The sequence below is a fragment of the Myotis lucifugus genome, unplaced genomic scaffold (genome assembly GCF_000147115.1).
Source record: "Myotis lucifugus unplaced genomic scaffold, Myoluc2.0 scaffold_1, whole genome shotgun sequence".
NCBI lineage: Eukaryota > Metazoa > Chordata > Mammalia > Chiroptera > Vespertilionidae > Myotis > Myotis lucifugus.
Window position 1 is genome coordinate 29023903 of NW_005871049.1, and position 18008 is coordinate 29041910.

At 38.7% G+C, this 18008-nt stretch overlaps 1 protein-coding gene across 1 annotated transcript; it reads left to right on the forward strand.

Moving 5' to 3' along the window:
- Window positions 1–1218: 1218 nt before the first annotated feature.
- On the forward strand, window positions 1219–17724 carry CTSO (cathepsin O). The gene is made up of 8 exons (XM_006081869.3): window positions 1219–1372; window positions 5081–5189; window positions 5677–5816; window positions 8755–8922; window positions 10272–10393; window positions 13669–13832; window positions 14402–14494; window positions 16673–17724. Exons 1-8 carry the CDS (start codon window positions 1238–1240, stop codon window positions 16705–16707), a joined length of 966 nt encoding a protein of 321 aa, XP_006081931.1. The 5' UTR covers window positions 1219–1237; the 3' UTR covers window positions 16708–17724.
- The last annotated feature ends 284 nt before the right edge of the window (window positions 17725–18008 follow it).

An 18008-nucleotide genomic window follows, 5' to 3' on the forward strand; every position in this document is an offset into this window, starting at 1 on the left:
GTGCTACCAGCAGCAGCCACAGCCCCTGGGAGCTTGTTAGAAAAGCAGAACCAGGATTCACTCCAGAACCATTTCCTGTGCAGAATTTGCATTTCCTGTGCACTCTATTTTTTACATTATTTCTTTTTAAAATTGTTACGTTTCAATTGCAGTTGACACTCAATATTCTTGTATAATTGTTTTAGGTGCCTTGTGCACTTTAAATTTGAAAAACAGTGACTGTTTCAAGAGCCATCCAGGACCTGTGACAATGGGCATTTGACACCTAGTCTCTTCAAAGGGGGTTCTCTCTCCTCCCACCAAAGCATCCTCAACCTGAGCTGCTGCCAGATGGGATGTTAACTGATCTGAACATTACTTTTGTCCTTTCTGTGGCCCATTCTCTAGGACTGGGTTCATATGAAGTGAAAATGTTTAAAAAATAATATTAAAAACAAGAAGAAAGCATGAAAATGGGGTATTCAGAATTAAGCTGAGCTGGTGGAAAGCAGTGTAACAACAATAAAATGGGGGTGGGTACCTTAAAAATAATATAAATAGCTAACACTGAGCACTTAACATGTGCCAGGCATCATGCAGTGTGTTTTATGTGCGTTGCTTTATTTCAATTTCAGCACAAATTTAAAAAAGAGTTACCATCTCTATCTTTCTGTGCATCTGGAGAAACAAACTTTGAAAGTTTCGAAATGGCTGCACTATAATAAATCAAGACATTGGGCACTGTTTCCACAACCGTACATTCTTTGCAACATACGGTAAGCAAACATCTGCTGAGTGAATATCTCCGTGTAAATTCGCAAAGCATTTCAGAGTTAGTTTCTGAGCATGAGGGACCATTGCAGAAACAGCAGGATTAAGGTCAAGATCAACTACTTTCCATTTGAGATCAAAGGAAGACAAGTAAAGGCCTTCATTCTGGACGTGCAGGTCACCCCAGTTTGTATGCCCATGACCTGTATGAAGAAGGACTCCCTGGCTTATTTCCAACAGATGGAGATGAAGCCAGAAAGCACGTGGCCAAGTGCCTTATGCTTCTTCCCCTAAAACCAGGGCGAATCTCAACAGCTGGCAGCTCAGCGGACTCGCAGGTACAGAGCAGGGGAACTCGGCGAGCGCCTTCAGTCTGCCTGACCACACACCCCGCCGTGCTGCTCCCGCCCCCCAAGCCCTGCGGGGAGGAGCCGAGGAATCGAAAGGAAACCCTTGGGGCGGTGGCGCCCGGGGCCTGGGCTCGGGCATGGAGCTGCGGGCGCTCTGGCTGCTCTGCTGGTGCGGGTGCTGGTGCTACGGCGGAGGCCACGGAGCCGGTCCCAGTGCCACCTTCACCCGGACGGGACCGCGGAGCCGCGAGCAACAGGCAGCCGCCTTCCGGGTACCGAGCGCGCCCCCCTGTTTGTTTCTTTCTCGTCCTTTCCTGTCCTGAGTCTGGGCTGGGGCCCAGGGGCCTCCGAGCGCGGAGATTCCTGGGGATCCCCTCGCCTGCTGAGTTTCTGAGTTGGGGTTACACCCCCCAACTTCTCCCTGCGTCCCCCACGTGCCTGGCTCTCGCCCTCTCCCATGCCTTTGCTAACCCAAAGATTTGATTTTCCAAAGAAGTGTTGCCGCCGTGGATGTCTATGATCCGTCCCAAGTGATCAATGGATAGGTCCGAAGTATTCTTGCTTAGAAGCTCCCCTTTTAGCCGAACCCCCTGGCGGTGCTCACTGCCTCCCAAGCTGCCTCCTTTCAGTTACAGGAACCAGAGGCTTTAGAAACCTGCCACGCTTCTTCCGGAGGGGGGCGCTGGCCACCTCCTTCTGGGATCAGAATTGTCTAAAGCAGTAGTTCTCAACCTTCCTAATGCCGCGACCCTTTAATACAGTTCCTCATGTTGTGGTGACCCCCATCCATAAAATTATTTGCGTTGCTACTTCATAACTGTAATTTTGTTACTGTTATGAGTCGTAATGTAAATATCTGATATGCAGGATGTATTTTCATTGAACATAATGAAAGCATAGTGATTAATCTCAAAAACAATATGTAATTATATATGGGTTTTCCGATGGTCTTAGGCGACCCCTGTGAAAGGGTCATTAGACCCCCAAAGGGGTCGCGACCCACAGGTTGAGAACCACTGGGTAAAGTGCCTGCATTGGGCAAGCCCGGAGAACCTTGCCCACATATGACTTTCCTGAACTGGGGCTCTGTAGACGCGTGCACCACCTTATTAAAAGTTCCCCTGACTCGGTGGAGACTGATGTAGAGAAAGGGAAAGCATTGATTTCTTTTTCAGATTATTTTGAAAAAGCTTCATCAATAGGTTTAGGTTTTGCCCCAGCATTAAAACTCTGGAACAGACAGGTAGCTGAATATAAATAAGGTTGATTAGAGAGTTTTAAAACAAGATATTGATTGATGTCAAAACGACATGTTGTTCCTCGTTTTATAATCATAATTTCTTCAAGTTTTTTGGCCCTGGAACCTGGTATGTCTTATTGTCACTCATTCAATTAAACACATTCAGTCAAAACAAAGGGAAAAAAAAACACGTAAAGATAATTATTTTTCATCATGTCTGTTTAAAAGCTGTTTTGATTTATCAGTTCCCAGATTTCTAGTATGTGATCCATTTGTTTTTCAAACTTTTGTACCTTTCAAAACTGCTAATATGTTTCCTGTGTATTCTGCAAAACTTAGATGTCTTTTTTTTAATCTAAATGTTTTATGTTTGATTACAGTTGAAATTCAATATTATATTAGTTTCAGGTCTACAGCATAGTGGTTAGACATTTATATAACTCACGATAATTCCTGCACCCACCTGACACCATATTGTTATTAGACTATTATTGACTATACTGTACTTTACTGTATTTACATCCTCATGACTATTTTGTAGCTGCAAGTCTGTACTTCTTCATCCCTTTGCCTTTTTCAGCCGGTTCCCCAACCTCCCTCTCATCTGGCAACCCAGGTGAACTAAACTGAAAGCACGTAAGAACTGGGCTTTCGGAACCATCCTCCCAGGATTTCTTGTTACCTATGCAAGACATTACTGTTTGAACAAGTTCTGCTGATCTCAGCAGTGGCAAACCTTTACATCGCTTCTTTCATAAATGAAATTAAGGTTCAAGTCCTTCATTTTAATATTTTATATATTTAAATATTTGGAGATATTTACTATACAGTACATCACTCTTACATCCTCCATTCCTTATGTTAAAAACATATGCTAATTGATCCTCTCCTATGCTGATTTCGTGACAGGTTGCTAATAGGATGAGGAGTCGGAGCTCAATATAAACTCACATTTTGTGATGAAAGGAAGGTTGGGGAAGTGCCCTAGACTGCTGCCTAGGGTAAGAGAGGTCAGAAGGGACTCAATCAAAAACCAGCTTTCGGTGGAGTGCCATGGTTCCCCCAAATAGGCCAGTCTTACTGCTTCGTCATTGGCTAGGTGCAGCCTGTGGGAACCTTGTTCCTCCTCCTGGTAATTCAGCGTCAGAAGATCCCCTATGGATGGAGGTCTGCAAAGCCCATTCTCCTGGCTGCCCTATGCTCTGTGCATTCTTAAAGTCCCACATTCTCAATGCCTTCTCTGGTTACTTCAGCTCACAAGGTTGGCCAATCAAGACTTGCAGAGAAAATGAATTCTCTGGATTACTTGGCAGTAGCCATCTCTGGCTTCTATTGGTTACTTGATGTCTATATAATTGCTTTGCATTCCAGTTCTGTTCTTTGTATTTATACCCCTCCTCTCCAAATGATATTCAAAGCTCTGATTCATCAGGATTATTTTTAAACGCCTAAATCTCAATGACTGTTTATTATTATTGATTAGCAATTCTTTCAGGCATGCTCAGTAAGGAAGAAATAAGATTATGATTATTTCCACAGATAATTTGCTTAAAAATTAACACCTTAAAGCTATTAAGGACATGATGTATATGAAATGTCCTTTATATATTTACTAGAAGCCTGGTGCACGAAATCCATGCAAGGGTAGGGTCCCTCAGGGGCTGATTGGGGCCTTCCTTCCCTGGCAGCCGGCTGCCAGCCTGGGCCTTCATTCCCCGGCTGCTGGCCGGGACCTTCATGTCGTGCCGCCCCTTGGTGGGCAGCACACGTCATAGCGAGTGATCAAACTCCTGGTCTCCCCGTTGAACTCCTGTGGAGACCATTTGCATATTAGGCATATATATATATATATTTAATTTAATCAGCAACATATACTAATTAAGCATATATTGTGTGCCAGGCATGTGGGGAACACATTGATAATGCCACATAGGCCTTGTCCTCATTTTGCTTATGGGTTTAAGAAATAGACACACAATGAACAGATAAGTGCATAAAAATTATACAAGAAATAGAATTTGATATGTACAAAATGAGTGGTCCCTTGGATATTTTACACAACTACACAACTGATAGTATGAGGAAATGGAGACATGTTCATGTAAAAAACATGATTATCACAAAAAGCTGAGAAATCTGTAAGTAATGGTCATATTTTCCCTCCAGACAGGCAAACGAACCTATCTGCCTGGACCATTTCCAGGATTCCATCTCACAAAGCTTTGTGCCCTAAATGAGATAGGGATTCTATAAAGCTCAAATAGAATCAGGTTTATTTATTATTTCCTCATTCCCTTTCCCATGTTTCATTACTTAGTGCTCGGAAATACAAAGATAAAGAAGACACACTTTCCAAATGCATAATTGCTTCATTGCATGAGTGTCTACTGGTGACTGTTCCACTAGTACATAGTATTTATTTGCAATTTATTTTCTTGTTTCCACTATGTTAAACAAACAAATATTTAGTGCTCTTTACGTGCTTATTGGGAACAAATTACAAATGGATAAGATATATCTTTCCCACTCTCAAAAATGTCCCTGAAATCAGATAGCAGCTCTAACACAAAGCATTTATTAATATGATCTCATTATTTTACACAACCTTTCACTGTGATCTGCCACAAATAAGTCAGAGCTTGACTTTTACACCTGAAGAATATCTCCAAGTTAGTTATACACAAATTGCTTTGGAAAGTTAACATAGGTGATACAAATTACCTTTTTTTTTTCCTTTTAGGAAAGTCTTAATAGACATCGATACTTGAATTCTTTATTTCCTAGTGAAAATTCCACTGCCGTCTATGGAATAAATCAGTTTTCATATTTGTTTCCTGAAGAATTTAAAGGTATGGTGTAGTGATGCCATTAGTTGATTGGTTTCCTGATTTTAACTTCTTTCCTTAATTTTTGAGGAATTGTTACATTGTGAATCTAGAACATTGAGTAATAGTCAATAATTTATTAAATACTTACTAGGTACCAAGCATGGGCCAGGTGCTGACAGAAAAATAAATTCATGGTCACTCTTCTAATTATTGCTTAAGAACTAAATATTATAGACACTTCCATGTTGCTGTAAGGGACAATGAGCACATTGACTTGGTCTTTCAAACAGGTAATTTTCTGTGGCAGCTTCAGCCCTATTGTAGGAATTCTTACCTCTTATAGCTTTCAGTTGACTGCATTTCATGTTATGGAAAAGCACATAGAAAAATCATAAATGGCAGGCTCTCCTACAAAGCGAACGTTTCTTTTGGAACGTTCCTCCAAAAAAGAACCCCAAGGGGCCCTTCCTATAATCTAATATTGTTGTCTTTTCATTTCCTATTTCAGCTATTTATTTAAGAAGCAAAACTTCTAGATTCCCCCGCTACTCCCCGAAAGGGCCAATGCTCATCTCCAACATGTCTTTGCCATTAAGATTTGACTGGAGAGATAAGCATGTTGTGACACAAGTGAGAAACCAGCAGGCGGTAAGTTCTCGGGTTTTGTTCTTTTTTAATCATCTGAGCATGGGGAGTCACCGTTGAGGTCAAGCTCAATCAGACTTGTAATGGAACCCATCATTCTTCTAGGTAAAATCACACCCCAGTCATTCAATAAATGGCAGTAAAATGAGACTCTGTTGGAGTGGGAGCCAGATGTCAAAGCCCGACTTTTTCTGAGATAAGCCTTCCTTGGTGTGTTCTCTCACTAATGACCATTGCCACCAGCACACTGGCTCAGGGTGCTTCCCAGTAGCTGTGTCACAGTTTCCAAACCTTCTGTAGAGCAGCAGATGGAGGGCTGGAGAAGGTAAACTTGACTACTAAATGAGAAATGACACTGAAAAAGTAACACGATGCCATATACACTAACCGACAGTGTGGCCTGGTCTCTTAGGTTCTCAGACCTCATCCCTTGAGCTCCAGTGGAAAACCCTGTCCCCTAAAGGATTATATGCTCTTTATCTGTGACCCTTAGAAATGCAGTCTACTTTGCTATAATGTGACATATACATACATTCCTAAAAATCACCACCAGGGCAAACCCCTGCAGTAAAAACAAAAGGTGTTATAAGAGAAATTATGTTAGACTACAGCATTAAAAAAATGTGTCACACTAAGTGACACACTTTAAAAAAGAAAGTAATAAATTTGCAGCACAGGGAATGTCAGCAGACTGAGGAAAGTCAGTTACCTAACCACGTGGCTATAGTCTCAATTTATCTGCTGTGGAAACCTCAACGGTCATTCAACCTCCCCTGGTTATTTTTTTCCAATTGCAGTTGACATATAACATTATATTACTTTCAGGGGTACAACATAGTGATTAGACATTTATATAACTTACGAAGCGCTCACCTCGATAAATCTAGTACCCATCTGACAGTGCGGCAAGTATTCTGGACCCTGCAGTTTCCCCAGTCACCATTTATTTAGGGCAAGCATGTCAAATTCAAAGATTAACACGGGCCAAATAAATAAGGTTTAAGTTTATGTGGACCGCTAAAAAACACACAAAAGCTTCAATTTTCATAGAAACGTAAGTTTATTTTGATAGAGACATGCTTAATACAAAGGGCCAAAATAAATGAGTAACCGTTAACATAAAATAATAGAGCATTTTAATAAAAGTTAACATTTTTTCTTGAACATTAACTTACCAGATACTAAATAACTGCAAAACGAATAAGCATAATGCAAATAAATCTATTTTTCTTGTTCTCCAAAAGTGAGATATTCCAAACAAGTCAGTCCAAGAACTAATGATGTGGCAATCAGCTGCTAAAATATTCACTGCCAGTATTAGTGGAGAGAAATGGTGCGCCTGTGCGTAAGGCATGTAAGGGAAATGAATGCAACACAATTATAGTAATCAGTCATTAGCAAACATTGTATTTTGTTATTAATAATTATGTATAACAGGCCCTAACCGGTTTGGCTCAGTGGATAGAGCGTCGTCCTGCGGACTGAAGGGTCCCAGGTTCGATTCCAGTCAAGGTCATGTACCTTGGTTGCGGGCATATCCCCAGTAGGGAACGTGCAGGAGGCAGCTGATCGATGTTTCTCTCTCATGGATGTTTCTAACTCTCTATCTCTCTCCCTTCCTCTCTGTAAAAAATCAATAAAATATATTTAAAAAAAATAATATATAACAGGATATTGTAAAAATTAAGTTACAAAATTTTTATTCAAATGTTTCTTACATACCGTTATATTGGCTGGGCTGCAAAAATATTTGATGTGGGCCACAACAAAGCATTTGCTTTGTTACTGGATTCATAATCAAGTGCGAAATAGTCTGACATCTAATCCTCGCAGGAGTGTCTGCATTGTATTAAAGGGGAACTTTTCCTTAGGATTCTTTAATTAAAGGAGTATACTAGAGAGATATCTTTGAGCAGGCACTGCCCTCCAGGGGAAGCCAAAGGCAGGTTAACTAAAGCTAGCTATAGGTATGATGTCAGCAACCTGTCTTCACATTTATCAGTGGGTGAAGATTCTGAGGTCTAGTCCCTTAGTGAATATTTTACTAGATATGGACATAAATATGGCCACTTAAAGCCATGAAGTTGCTCAAAACTTCACTCCACTTCACTCCACAAAGACAGCCAGTTGTTCTTTCTTTCTTTGCCTAACTCTACAGCACATGGCCCTATGATTAGGATATTTCCAATCTCATTCTCATGGATCTATCTTTCTTGTGTATGATCCTTGATACTATTTGCTCTTTCTCCCTCCTTTCTTTCAGGACAACCCTTTTATTCTTTTGTTCTAGTTTGTCCAATAAAAGCAAGTAAATAGATCCAGAATCGGAAAGATTGCCAGCCAACATTTCAATGAGGAATGGCTAACATGGGTTTCTATCATTAGAACATTTCATGTGCATTTATAATTGACATATGCTGGCATATTGATAGCCTGAAATGTAACTCATTCAGCTCCTGTGTCCATCAAATAATGAGTATAACATATAAGACATACATCTTCACCCCACCTCAACTTATCACCTCCCTTGGGGCAAAGATGGTGAATGACACAGAAGCATACTATCTGGGGAGAAACAAAAGGGATTGGAGAATGGGATAGGAATTGGTATACTTCTGAGAAACAGACATCATCTATTTAATGAACTGACTTATCTTTTAAAATATCAGTTTTTTTCTCATTCTCTAAAATTTGGTTTCATCTTGCATTGTCTAATTTATAATAATGATACTACCAATTTACTTGTAACTAATCATTGGATTTTGATGCTTAAAAGAGAATTTTGTTTTTCAAATTGGAAAAGAGGATGAGCATTTCTATTGTTGTAGACCTCTAGATTCTGCCCACCTGATTTGATAACTTGTGATATTGAAAAATGTTGGTAAACTTGGTTTGAACATTGTCTGATAATAAATACTATTTTGTTTCTATTTTTAAACAGTGTGGAGGATGCTGGGCCTTCAGTGTGGTAGGGGCAGTGGAATCGGCATATGCAATAAAAGGGAAGCCTTTGGAAGACCTAAGCGTGCAGCAGGTCATTGATTGCTCATATAATAATTACGGCTGCAATGGAGGGTCGACTTTTAATGCTTTGAACTGGCTAAATAAGGTGACTAGTTTCTTTGAAACACTTTGTTTTCTCTTTTGCTTAGTTAATGTGTGCTCCGAATTCAGACAATTGATTCTCGTTTACTTAATAATGTTTTTAGAAATTTAGATAACCAAAGCTTGAATTAATCGGATTTAAAAATGAATTGCTTCTAGGCAAGTCAACCATCAAGATCAAAGGTTAGAAAATCTTACCTGAGATCTGTTTTCCAAAAATTATTTATGTTTATTTCTGAACCTTTCTTAATAGGTAAATGTGTTTTTTGTGCGTTTTTTTGTTTTGTTTTGTTTTTGCAGATACATGTCACATAGTGACCCAGAAAGGAGAGCATATGAGCATATGATTACCCATTTCCATAGAATTTGTAAATATTAAGGTTAAAAGGGACAAAGGGACAGCTAATTTAGTAACTCTTTATATAGATGAAGATGTGAGATTATATTGCCAAATCAGTAGCTGAGCCAGAATCGCACCTGTAGTCCTCTGCTTCCCATTGGGCATCCTACCCACCATGCCTCAGTGTCAGTATCCCTCAGCATTCTTAGGATACTCTGACCTTGTCCTAGATCCAGCATCAGTTGTGTGAAACCAGCCAGTGAAGGTGCTTTTATACTTTCTAAAAGGCTGTCAAGCTAGAGTTTCCCAAACTCAAACATCCTTCCCTTATTCATTTGCTAGATTTGAGTCACTGAATGCCAAAAACTTCTCTATGTTATGGGCAACAATGAGTTGCCTGTCTTCTCCCTTTCATAAGCCCAACATTCAGAAAAGGAGGACTGTGTATAAACAACTATAAACTAAGTGACATAGGCCAGATGAAAGGCACAGAGAGAAGTGGATAGAAAAAAATGCTTGACCTGACCATTGCCTGTGCATAAACCATTGTGCTGAGTGAGTCTCAAAGACTTACTAACATAGAACCAGTTGCCCTATTATAACCTCACTAGAGGCCCAATGCACAAAATTCGTGCAAAAGGGCTCGGACCTCACAGCCCCAGCTTCGCCCGGAAGGTCGTCTGGAAGGTCCTTCTGCTGTTTGGTCTAATTAGCATATTAGCTCTTTATTTTATAGGATTAGAAAGATGATAAGGCTTTATTATTATTGGATTGATAGATGTTCAAAGAAGGAAGATCTAGGAATAATAAGAATAAAGAGAATGGAAGCTAATGACTCTAATTACCTAGGATATCCATAACAACACCTAAAGATTGAATTTAAGAGCTTATTATTACCCAAAGAATACCCACATGATGAAGGTGTGGCCAAGTTGAATCCTATTATGACACATTGCACCAAGTTCTATTTAAAACAACTGCTTGACAGAGAACCTTTGGGTGATTTCTTTTAGACGCAAGTAAAACTGGTGAGAGATTCAGAATACCCATTTAAAGAACAGAACGGCCTGTGCCATTACTTTTCTGATTCACATTCTGGATTTTCAATCAAAGGTTATTCTGCACATGACTTCAGGTAAATGTCTTATTCTACTGTGCTTTCTCCCTATGTCCTAATTTATGATATATTGACTATTTGGAATTAATAACTTGATTGAAGGCTTCACTGCATGTTCATAATTGTTTTCATACCTACTTTTTACTAGAGAGACTATCAATCACCATGGAGTGCTATGGATGTTGTTCCTTAAACATGATCTACTTAGGTTTCAAAGTGTCATTACAATAGAAATTAGCTTAAATTAACACATTTAAATCCAGTGATAGGTATAATTTATATTTACCACCTTCCTCTTACCAAATTTAGGTGTCAAAATACCATTAGTATATTTTAATCTTTCTGTTGAATCAATGGAAAATTGCCTTGTATAGATGCTCCAGCTAATAGCAAGCAGTCTGCTTACCAAGAAGCATTTTGGAGCACCCTGTGTTCCTTGCATTTTCAAGGCATCAGTATACTAAAAGCATAAACTGAAACTTTGTATTAAAAACTAGGACTATATTACTGGAGGTCGATTGGGTAGCATGCCCTATATAAGCACAGGGGGTTTGGGGGGCAGATAAGGATAGGCTGAGGAAGAGGATTTGTGTCAAAACTTGAAGGGCATGTTGACTTTGGACAGGTTTAAGGGAAACGATCATTTAAAAATGCTCTCAAAGCTAGCGAGAGAACCATTGTGGCCATTTAATATAATGCAAGATAAGTGATCAGAGATGATAAGGACAAAGACTCAGCCAAAATCTGGCTTTATTTATTTATTGTTTAAAATATTGAGGGAGTCTTTCTTTTTAAAAAATATATTTTTATTGATTTCAGAGAGGAAGGGAGAGGGAGAAAGATATAGAAACATCAATGATGCTAGAGAATCATTGATTGGTGCCTCCTGCATGCCCCCATACTGGGGATTGAGCCCACAGTTGGGCACATGCCCTGACCAGGAATTGAACCCTGACCTCCTGGTTCATAGGTTGACACTCACCCACTAAGCCAAACCGGCTGGGCTTTGCACAGTCTTTTGAAACAGAACACAGAGAAATTACATTAAATTCAGATGAGATGATAGACGGACCTCTAAGTTCCTGGTACTGAATATAAAAGAATCTCTTCATCCAGATAGTGTCTGCCCATAGGATATGAAGGGAATCAAGGGTGAAAATGGACCCTTGAAGCAAATGGAACCCCTGTGAATAACATAAGTGTGTCAGAGGCTTGGCGGGTTGTCAGCAGAGCTCTTGTCCACAACAGGGGCTCTCAGGGGACTCCAGGAACCATATAGCAGAAAGTTTCAATTCCACAGATGGCAGGCTGTGCTGGATCTATAATAAAAGGTGCAGGGTCACTGAGTACAGCGGTCAGCATCTCCTTTGTGGGCAAAGGTAACACAGTTTCTAAAATGAGAAAGTGTGCTTCTGTGAGCTCTCAGCTCCTTGAGAGTATAAGTGAAGTGTGTGTGTAAGAAGGAATCAGATGTTCAAAATGTCACTAGAAAAAGATTCAGGGAATCCCTTGTCATGGGTAGTTAATGGAGAAAGTTAGAAAGAAACAAAAGAACAAGAGGCAATAGCCTGGGTTGGAGAGTGAGAAGAAAGAGAATGCAAAGGTCACTGCAATTGGCCTGAAACAGGATTTATCCAACCTTTTGATTAAAAAGGAAGAGATCCCCCGAAGAATCTCTGTGTTTACACTGAACATTAAACTCTCTAATAATACAATGCTAAGCTAACTGTGATAGAGTGGGCAAGACCTTTCGTTGATTTCTTCATTCACTCACTCAAATTGCTACTGAACACTTTTTTTTAGGTTATGGGGTCCGGCAGTGAACAGAACAGACAGAAACCCTTCCTTGGGACTATATTTTAGTGATAGAGACAGGCAAAAAACAACACAAGTGAAAATATGTATGGTATGTTAGATGTAATAATTTCTAAAGAGAACAAAATAAAACCGTTGGGAGGAAGAGGAAACATCAGGGTGAGGGGAGAGGAGCACACAATTTTATAAAGTGTGACGAGGGAGGGCTCCCTGAGAACATGCCATTTGAGTAAAGACCTGAAGAAGTGTGGGAACTTAACCAGTAGATATCCGAGGAAATACTATTCCAAGCAGAAGGAACTGTAAGTGCAAAGGCCCTGAGAATATGTCTGACATTTTTAAAGGACAGTGACTGTAGTGAAGAGAAAATGGAGTAGACTAGTGGGAGATGGTTATTCAGGAATAAACTTAAAGCAGAATGTTAGAAAAACAGCCTTGGACATGAGAGAATAGAGCCCACTAGATATATTGGGGAATTTTATAGAGGAGATAAGTAGGAGAGTCAAGGATGACTACAAACTTTTTGGCCTGAACGACTGAAAGAATGGAATTGAGGCATGAACCTCTGAGGAACAGATTTAAGATGGAATATGGAGAGTTCAGTTGGGACGTGTAGGAAGTGACCCTGGGAACCACTGGTAGAGGAATAGGGAGATGAGATAGAACAGGGGAAAACGGGGTTTCTTTATTAAGCAAATTAGTACTGAGGGTACGCTGGAAGTTGATCCTACTGAGGAACTCTTGAGGCCAAGGTAAAATAAATCTCAGAGTTAGCCAAAGCAAGTTGATTTTCATCACCTCCTAAGATTTACTAGTTGAGGGTATGGCTGGGGTCTAAGTGGCTATGGGCTTTTTGAGAGAGAAGGGCCTCGGGTAAAGAGTTGCAGGGTTTCCTTGTTGGAAGCCCAGTGTCAGGACCAGAAGATGTGGGAAGTTCTTCCCAGCATCTGCCACGATGAGGCATATAGTTTTCCCACCTTCCTTATTTAAAAAGTGCCTGTGTGATAGCTGGACGCTATGCCAGCCAATTGCAAAACTCCACCATTGTCCTTGAAGCTAGACTTAGCCATATGACTAAATTCTAGCCAATGAGATCCATTCAGATATATGCAGAATGTGTGTGTTATTTCTGGGAAATCTTCTCAACAGGAATGCAGCACCTCTCCTTTCTACTCCCTGCTGAAAGGAATATATGTTAAATGGCTGGAGCTCCTGAAGCCATCTTGGACCATTCATTGAACTTGGGAATGGACACCTCACATGGCAGAATAATAGCATAAGAGGAGCCTGGGTTCTTGATATCTATTGCAGTCCTGGACTACCAGTCTCCCAGACTTCTTGTAGCCTCCATTGTTTAAGTCTTTTGTAATTGCAACCAAACCTATGTGTATCCATACAGAGATTAAAGAGATCGTTTTAATACAATATTCTTACCTTAAAAACTAAACTCCTTAACCAAATATTTTCTCTTTTGGTAGTGACCAAGAAGACGAAATGGCAAAAGCACTCCTTACCTTTGGTCCTTTGGTAGGGATAGTAGATGCAGTGAGCTGGCAAGATTATCTGGGAGGAATAATACAGCATCACTGCTCTAGTGGAGAAGCAAATCATGCTATTATCATAACTGGGTTTGATAAAACAGGTAAGTGCTGATAAGACTTGATTGATTGCTTTTCAGCTTAAGGTGATTGACAAATCACCTTAACCATATAAAAAGTTAAAATGTGGTCGTATATCTAAGTCCTCCTAAGACCTTTACTACTTTTCAGTAGACTTCTGGGTATAAATAACCCCATTGTGTTCCTCCTTATCAATTTTGGTGGATAACTTGTTAGAATGATAATTACTGATTTAAATAATGTGCATTTTCCATCTGAAGTATTTAGGATAATTGTTGGGAAAATAGAAGTGCCTATTGTTTTATCATACATATCTAACAATTATTCTTCCCTGTTTCTAATGCCCTGGAAATGTGTGTGTTTTCATTCTGTGCAAGTTCCGTATTAAGTGAAATGAATTCAAACATATTTTTCCAATAATTGGAGTGTGGCACTAAGTACAGCTCAAGTTTACTTAGCTAGCTTAAGTTAGCATTCTATTACAGTTTTAATCATTTTGTTAAAGCTACTAACACTGATCAAGAAATAAAGTAAACATGCATTCACGCAAATGTGAGTTTTTTGGGGTTTGTTGCCAATTTTTGTTTTGCAGGAACTACTCCATATTGGATTGTACGGAACTCATGGGGAAGTTCCTGGGGAGTGGATGGCTATGCCCGTGTGAAAATGGGAAGTAATATTTGCGGTGAGTCATGAATTTGTGTTTAAAGCTCCAGCCTAAGTGTCAAGGAAGATATTCTGAATATATTAAAATTATAAACCTGTCCAATCCATAGTATGCTTCCAACATACTCACATCACTTAAAAATTGATAAAAATAGAATAGTTTTTTAAAGAAGAGACACTATTGCACATATTCATGCTTTAAAAAGGAAGAAAGACTGTAGTAAAAACAAATATAATAAGCAAAACATAATAAGATAAACTAATAATTTACCAAAGTTAACTACTTCAAAATCCAGAGGCTTTTGGATTTAAAAATACTCAACTTAGGAGGCTGAAGTTCTCCAAAAAGTCCCCTCGTTCCAATTTTACTTGTTATAACTGTATGAGTTTTTCTTAATTTGTGCATTAATAATACTTGCACAAAGATTGTCAAGCATCACTTTTTCTTTGGATAAAAATTTATGAAATGTATGAAAAAAGTATTAGGATTGTTTCTGATTTAATCTTCTCCTCTTTACCTGCAAAATTCTAATGTAGCACCCATGAATGGAGAAGCTTAAGCAAATACCAAATGTGCTCTTTTATAGAATAACAGTTTTTTTGTGTGTTAACCATAAACCAAATTAAAATAGCTAGGTAAGTACTTTCAACTGTATTCTAAAACTTATATCCAAACCTGTATTCTACAATTTTTGATCTGGAAAATCAACATATTTTCTGAATCAAGTTAGAATGAAACTATATTGCATATGAGAGCAATAGTTTACTTTTCTCACTATAATTATTTCTAGCATACAAATAAGTTTTTTAAAAAATTGTAGAACACTATAAACTGTGAGACTGGTAAAGGAGAGTTATAGAAGGTTTGGGAGTTTATGTTTTGACTCAATTAGTGAGTACTACCAAATGGTTCCATAAAGTAGAATTCATGAGAATTCGTAAATGGCCTGTTTTATCACCCCAGTAAAATATTTACATCAATTACTTATTGAAGAGAACAAACATCATAGAAATCTTTAAGCCAAAGTGCTAGCAACCCAATCAAGGCCCCACCTTATAACATCATTTGGAGCTTTTACATTGCTAGAACATCCAGATAAATTACTCCTGCCATTCATTGAACCTTTGAAACTAAACATAAATTATTTCTAACTATGATGCCTGGGTCTGGGCTAACAGGTGGCAGTTTTCAAAGCCTGGCTCAGTGGTTGAGTTTCCACCTAAGAACCAAGAGGTACGCTCGATTCCTGGTTGGGGCACTTGCTTGGGTGGCAGGCTCCATCCACAGTGCGGGGTGTGCAAGAAGCGGCCAGTCAATGATTCTCTCTCATTGATGTTTCCCTCTCTTTTCCTCTCTGAAATCAATAAAAATATACATTTAAAAAAAAGCTCTGGCAGGAGAGTTACAAGAACATAATTCAGACATTGGTTCATAGTTGCCTCGATTATGACTCTGCATTCCCCACTACCACCTTTTCCCTGGCCCCCAGCTCTACTGAGGATGAGTTGGAATAATTTCTTCTCTCTGTTTCCCAATTTGATTCTCCAAAGGCATGACTAGTTAGTAATTACACAGAGTCCAAATTCTTCCTGAAAGTATTTGGTGATCACATTACTCTTCAGAACAATGGTGAAAGTATTTGGTGATGACATGACTCTTAAGAACAATGGTTTAAGATAAATAGCGTTTCATGGCCCCGAGAGATTTCAAAATATAGCTATTTACAGTGAAATCCAGCCTTGAATGAGCTATTTATTGCTTTCACCACAATATTGAGATTTATGTTCTTGTGTGCTAAGAAAGCATAGTACACGTGATTTATTGAATTTTTGCTAATTAAAGTTCAAATCTTAAAAGTTTGCAAATTTTATTTAAAATATTTCTGTAAATTATTATATCATCTCTAAACTATATGTATGTAGTAAAGAGTGCACATACCTTTACCTATTCAGTTAGTAAGTCATTTTATGTGTTTTTGTGTATGTGTTTTTGTAGTTTCTTGAAACAAAAATATTAGTTATATCTTCCAATATCTGCTTTTAAATTGCCATGTTTATACTGACAGCTATAACTGTTAAATTATTTTCTTAGTAATTGCTAACTTTTTCTCAACCCAAATGAACATCGTTTTAATTTGCTATTTACAAGGCATATAAAGAAGAAATAGACTCCTATTAATAATTTCTTTTTTCTTAGGTATTGCAGATTTTGTTTCTGCAGTATTTGTATGATTAATTGATCGGATCAAGAGACAACTACCAAAATGAAGGTTCCTAATGAAATATAGCATGGTACTTCATTCTCAACATTATTCACCTTTAGGTTTTAGCAACTAACCACAACAGGTTCTAGGGCCTAGTAGAATTTAAGCCGAGTTACGGCATGTCCCCTTCTTATAAAGAGATGGGCAACATAGTCAGTAGGAAGAACACCAGCACCATGGCCTGGGAAACAGTTTCCTACTCCGGAGTGAATGTTAGTTTAAGATATTTTAGGTCTCTTTACTTTGAAGAGGCTATTATCTGGTTTTGTTTAATTGCTGTTATTGTTTGTTTTTTACTTGTTTATTTTCAATGTCATTAAAGAGCTGATAAGAATTTATTTTCCTTGTGAGATATAATTACTGCCTTAGCTTACCCCTACATACAAGAACAGCCAACCTAAAGTCATGTGTGCCTCTCACAATTATACTCTTAGCCCTCTGAGGTGAAATGTCATAAGGATTTTGAAATACCAATAGCTTTACCTCAAAAAATAGTATTTACTCCTTGAATTGTAGAAAGATTGTGAAGTAAAAAACAAAAGGACAAGATCACTTTTTAAGAGATGGAAATTAAATGACAATAAATTATATGGCAATTATGTGATAAGAAGAACTCAACTAGCATCGCCTGAGAAAAGATTATTATTTCGCAATTTTCATTGTCAATATAGGATTCCAATAGACTTCATTTCCTTACTTTGATCTCTTTATATTGAAGGACAATGTTTTCTTCCACATTTTCCTACTCTCTTTTTCTTGCTCTTTACTGGGCCACTCCTAAATTCTCCTGGTGGATTGACTTCCCCGGCTAAGAAGTCTTTATTTCTTTTGATTCATCTAAGCCACCAACATCGGGCGCTCACCTTTCTCTTCCTCCCATTGTTTGTAGGCAACACCCCTTTCAAAGTCTACTGCCATTAATCTGGGGTATTAGCCAGAATGTGAGTTTCTCAGGCTCTCTGTTTTGTGTGGTGTGTGTGTGTGTGTGTGTGTGTGTGTGTGTGTGTGTGTGTTTGTTTTGTGGTTGTTTTGTTTGTTTGTTTTTCAGTTTTCTGCTTATGTTTCCAGGAATCCCATTCTAACTACTTTTTTTGTGTGTGCATCCGTTTGGCTTTGACCTGGTTCCTGGTTCTTCATGCCCATGTTCTCTCTTTTGCCTAAGTAATTATGTGTGCCTGTGTAAGAACCTCAGAGCAGAAGAGCTGATCTTTTGATTTTACAACTATATTAAATGAGTTATATGAGAATATAAGAAAATCTAATAAATAC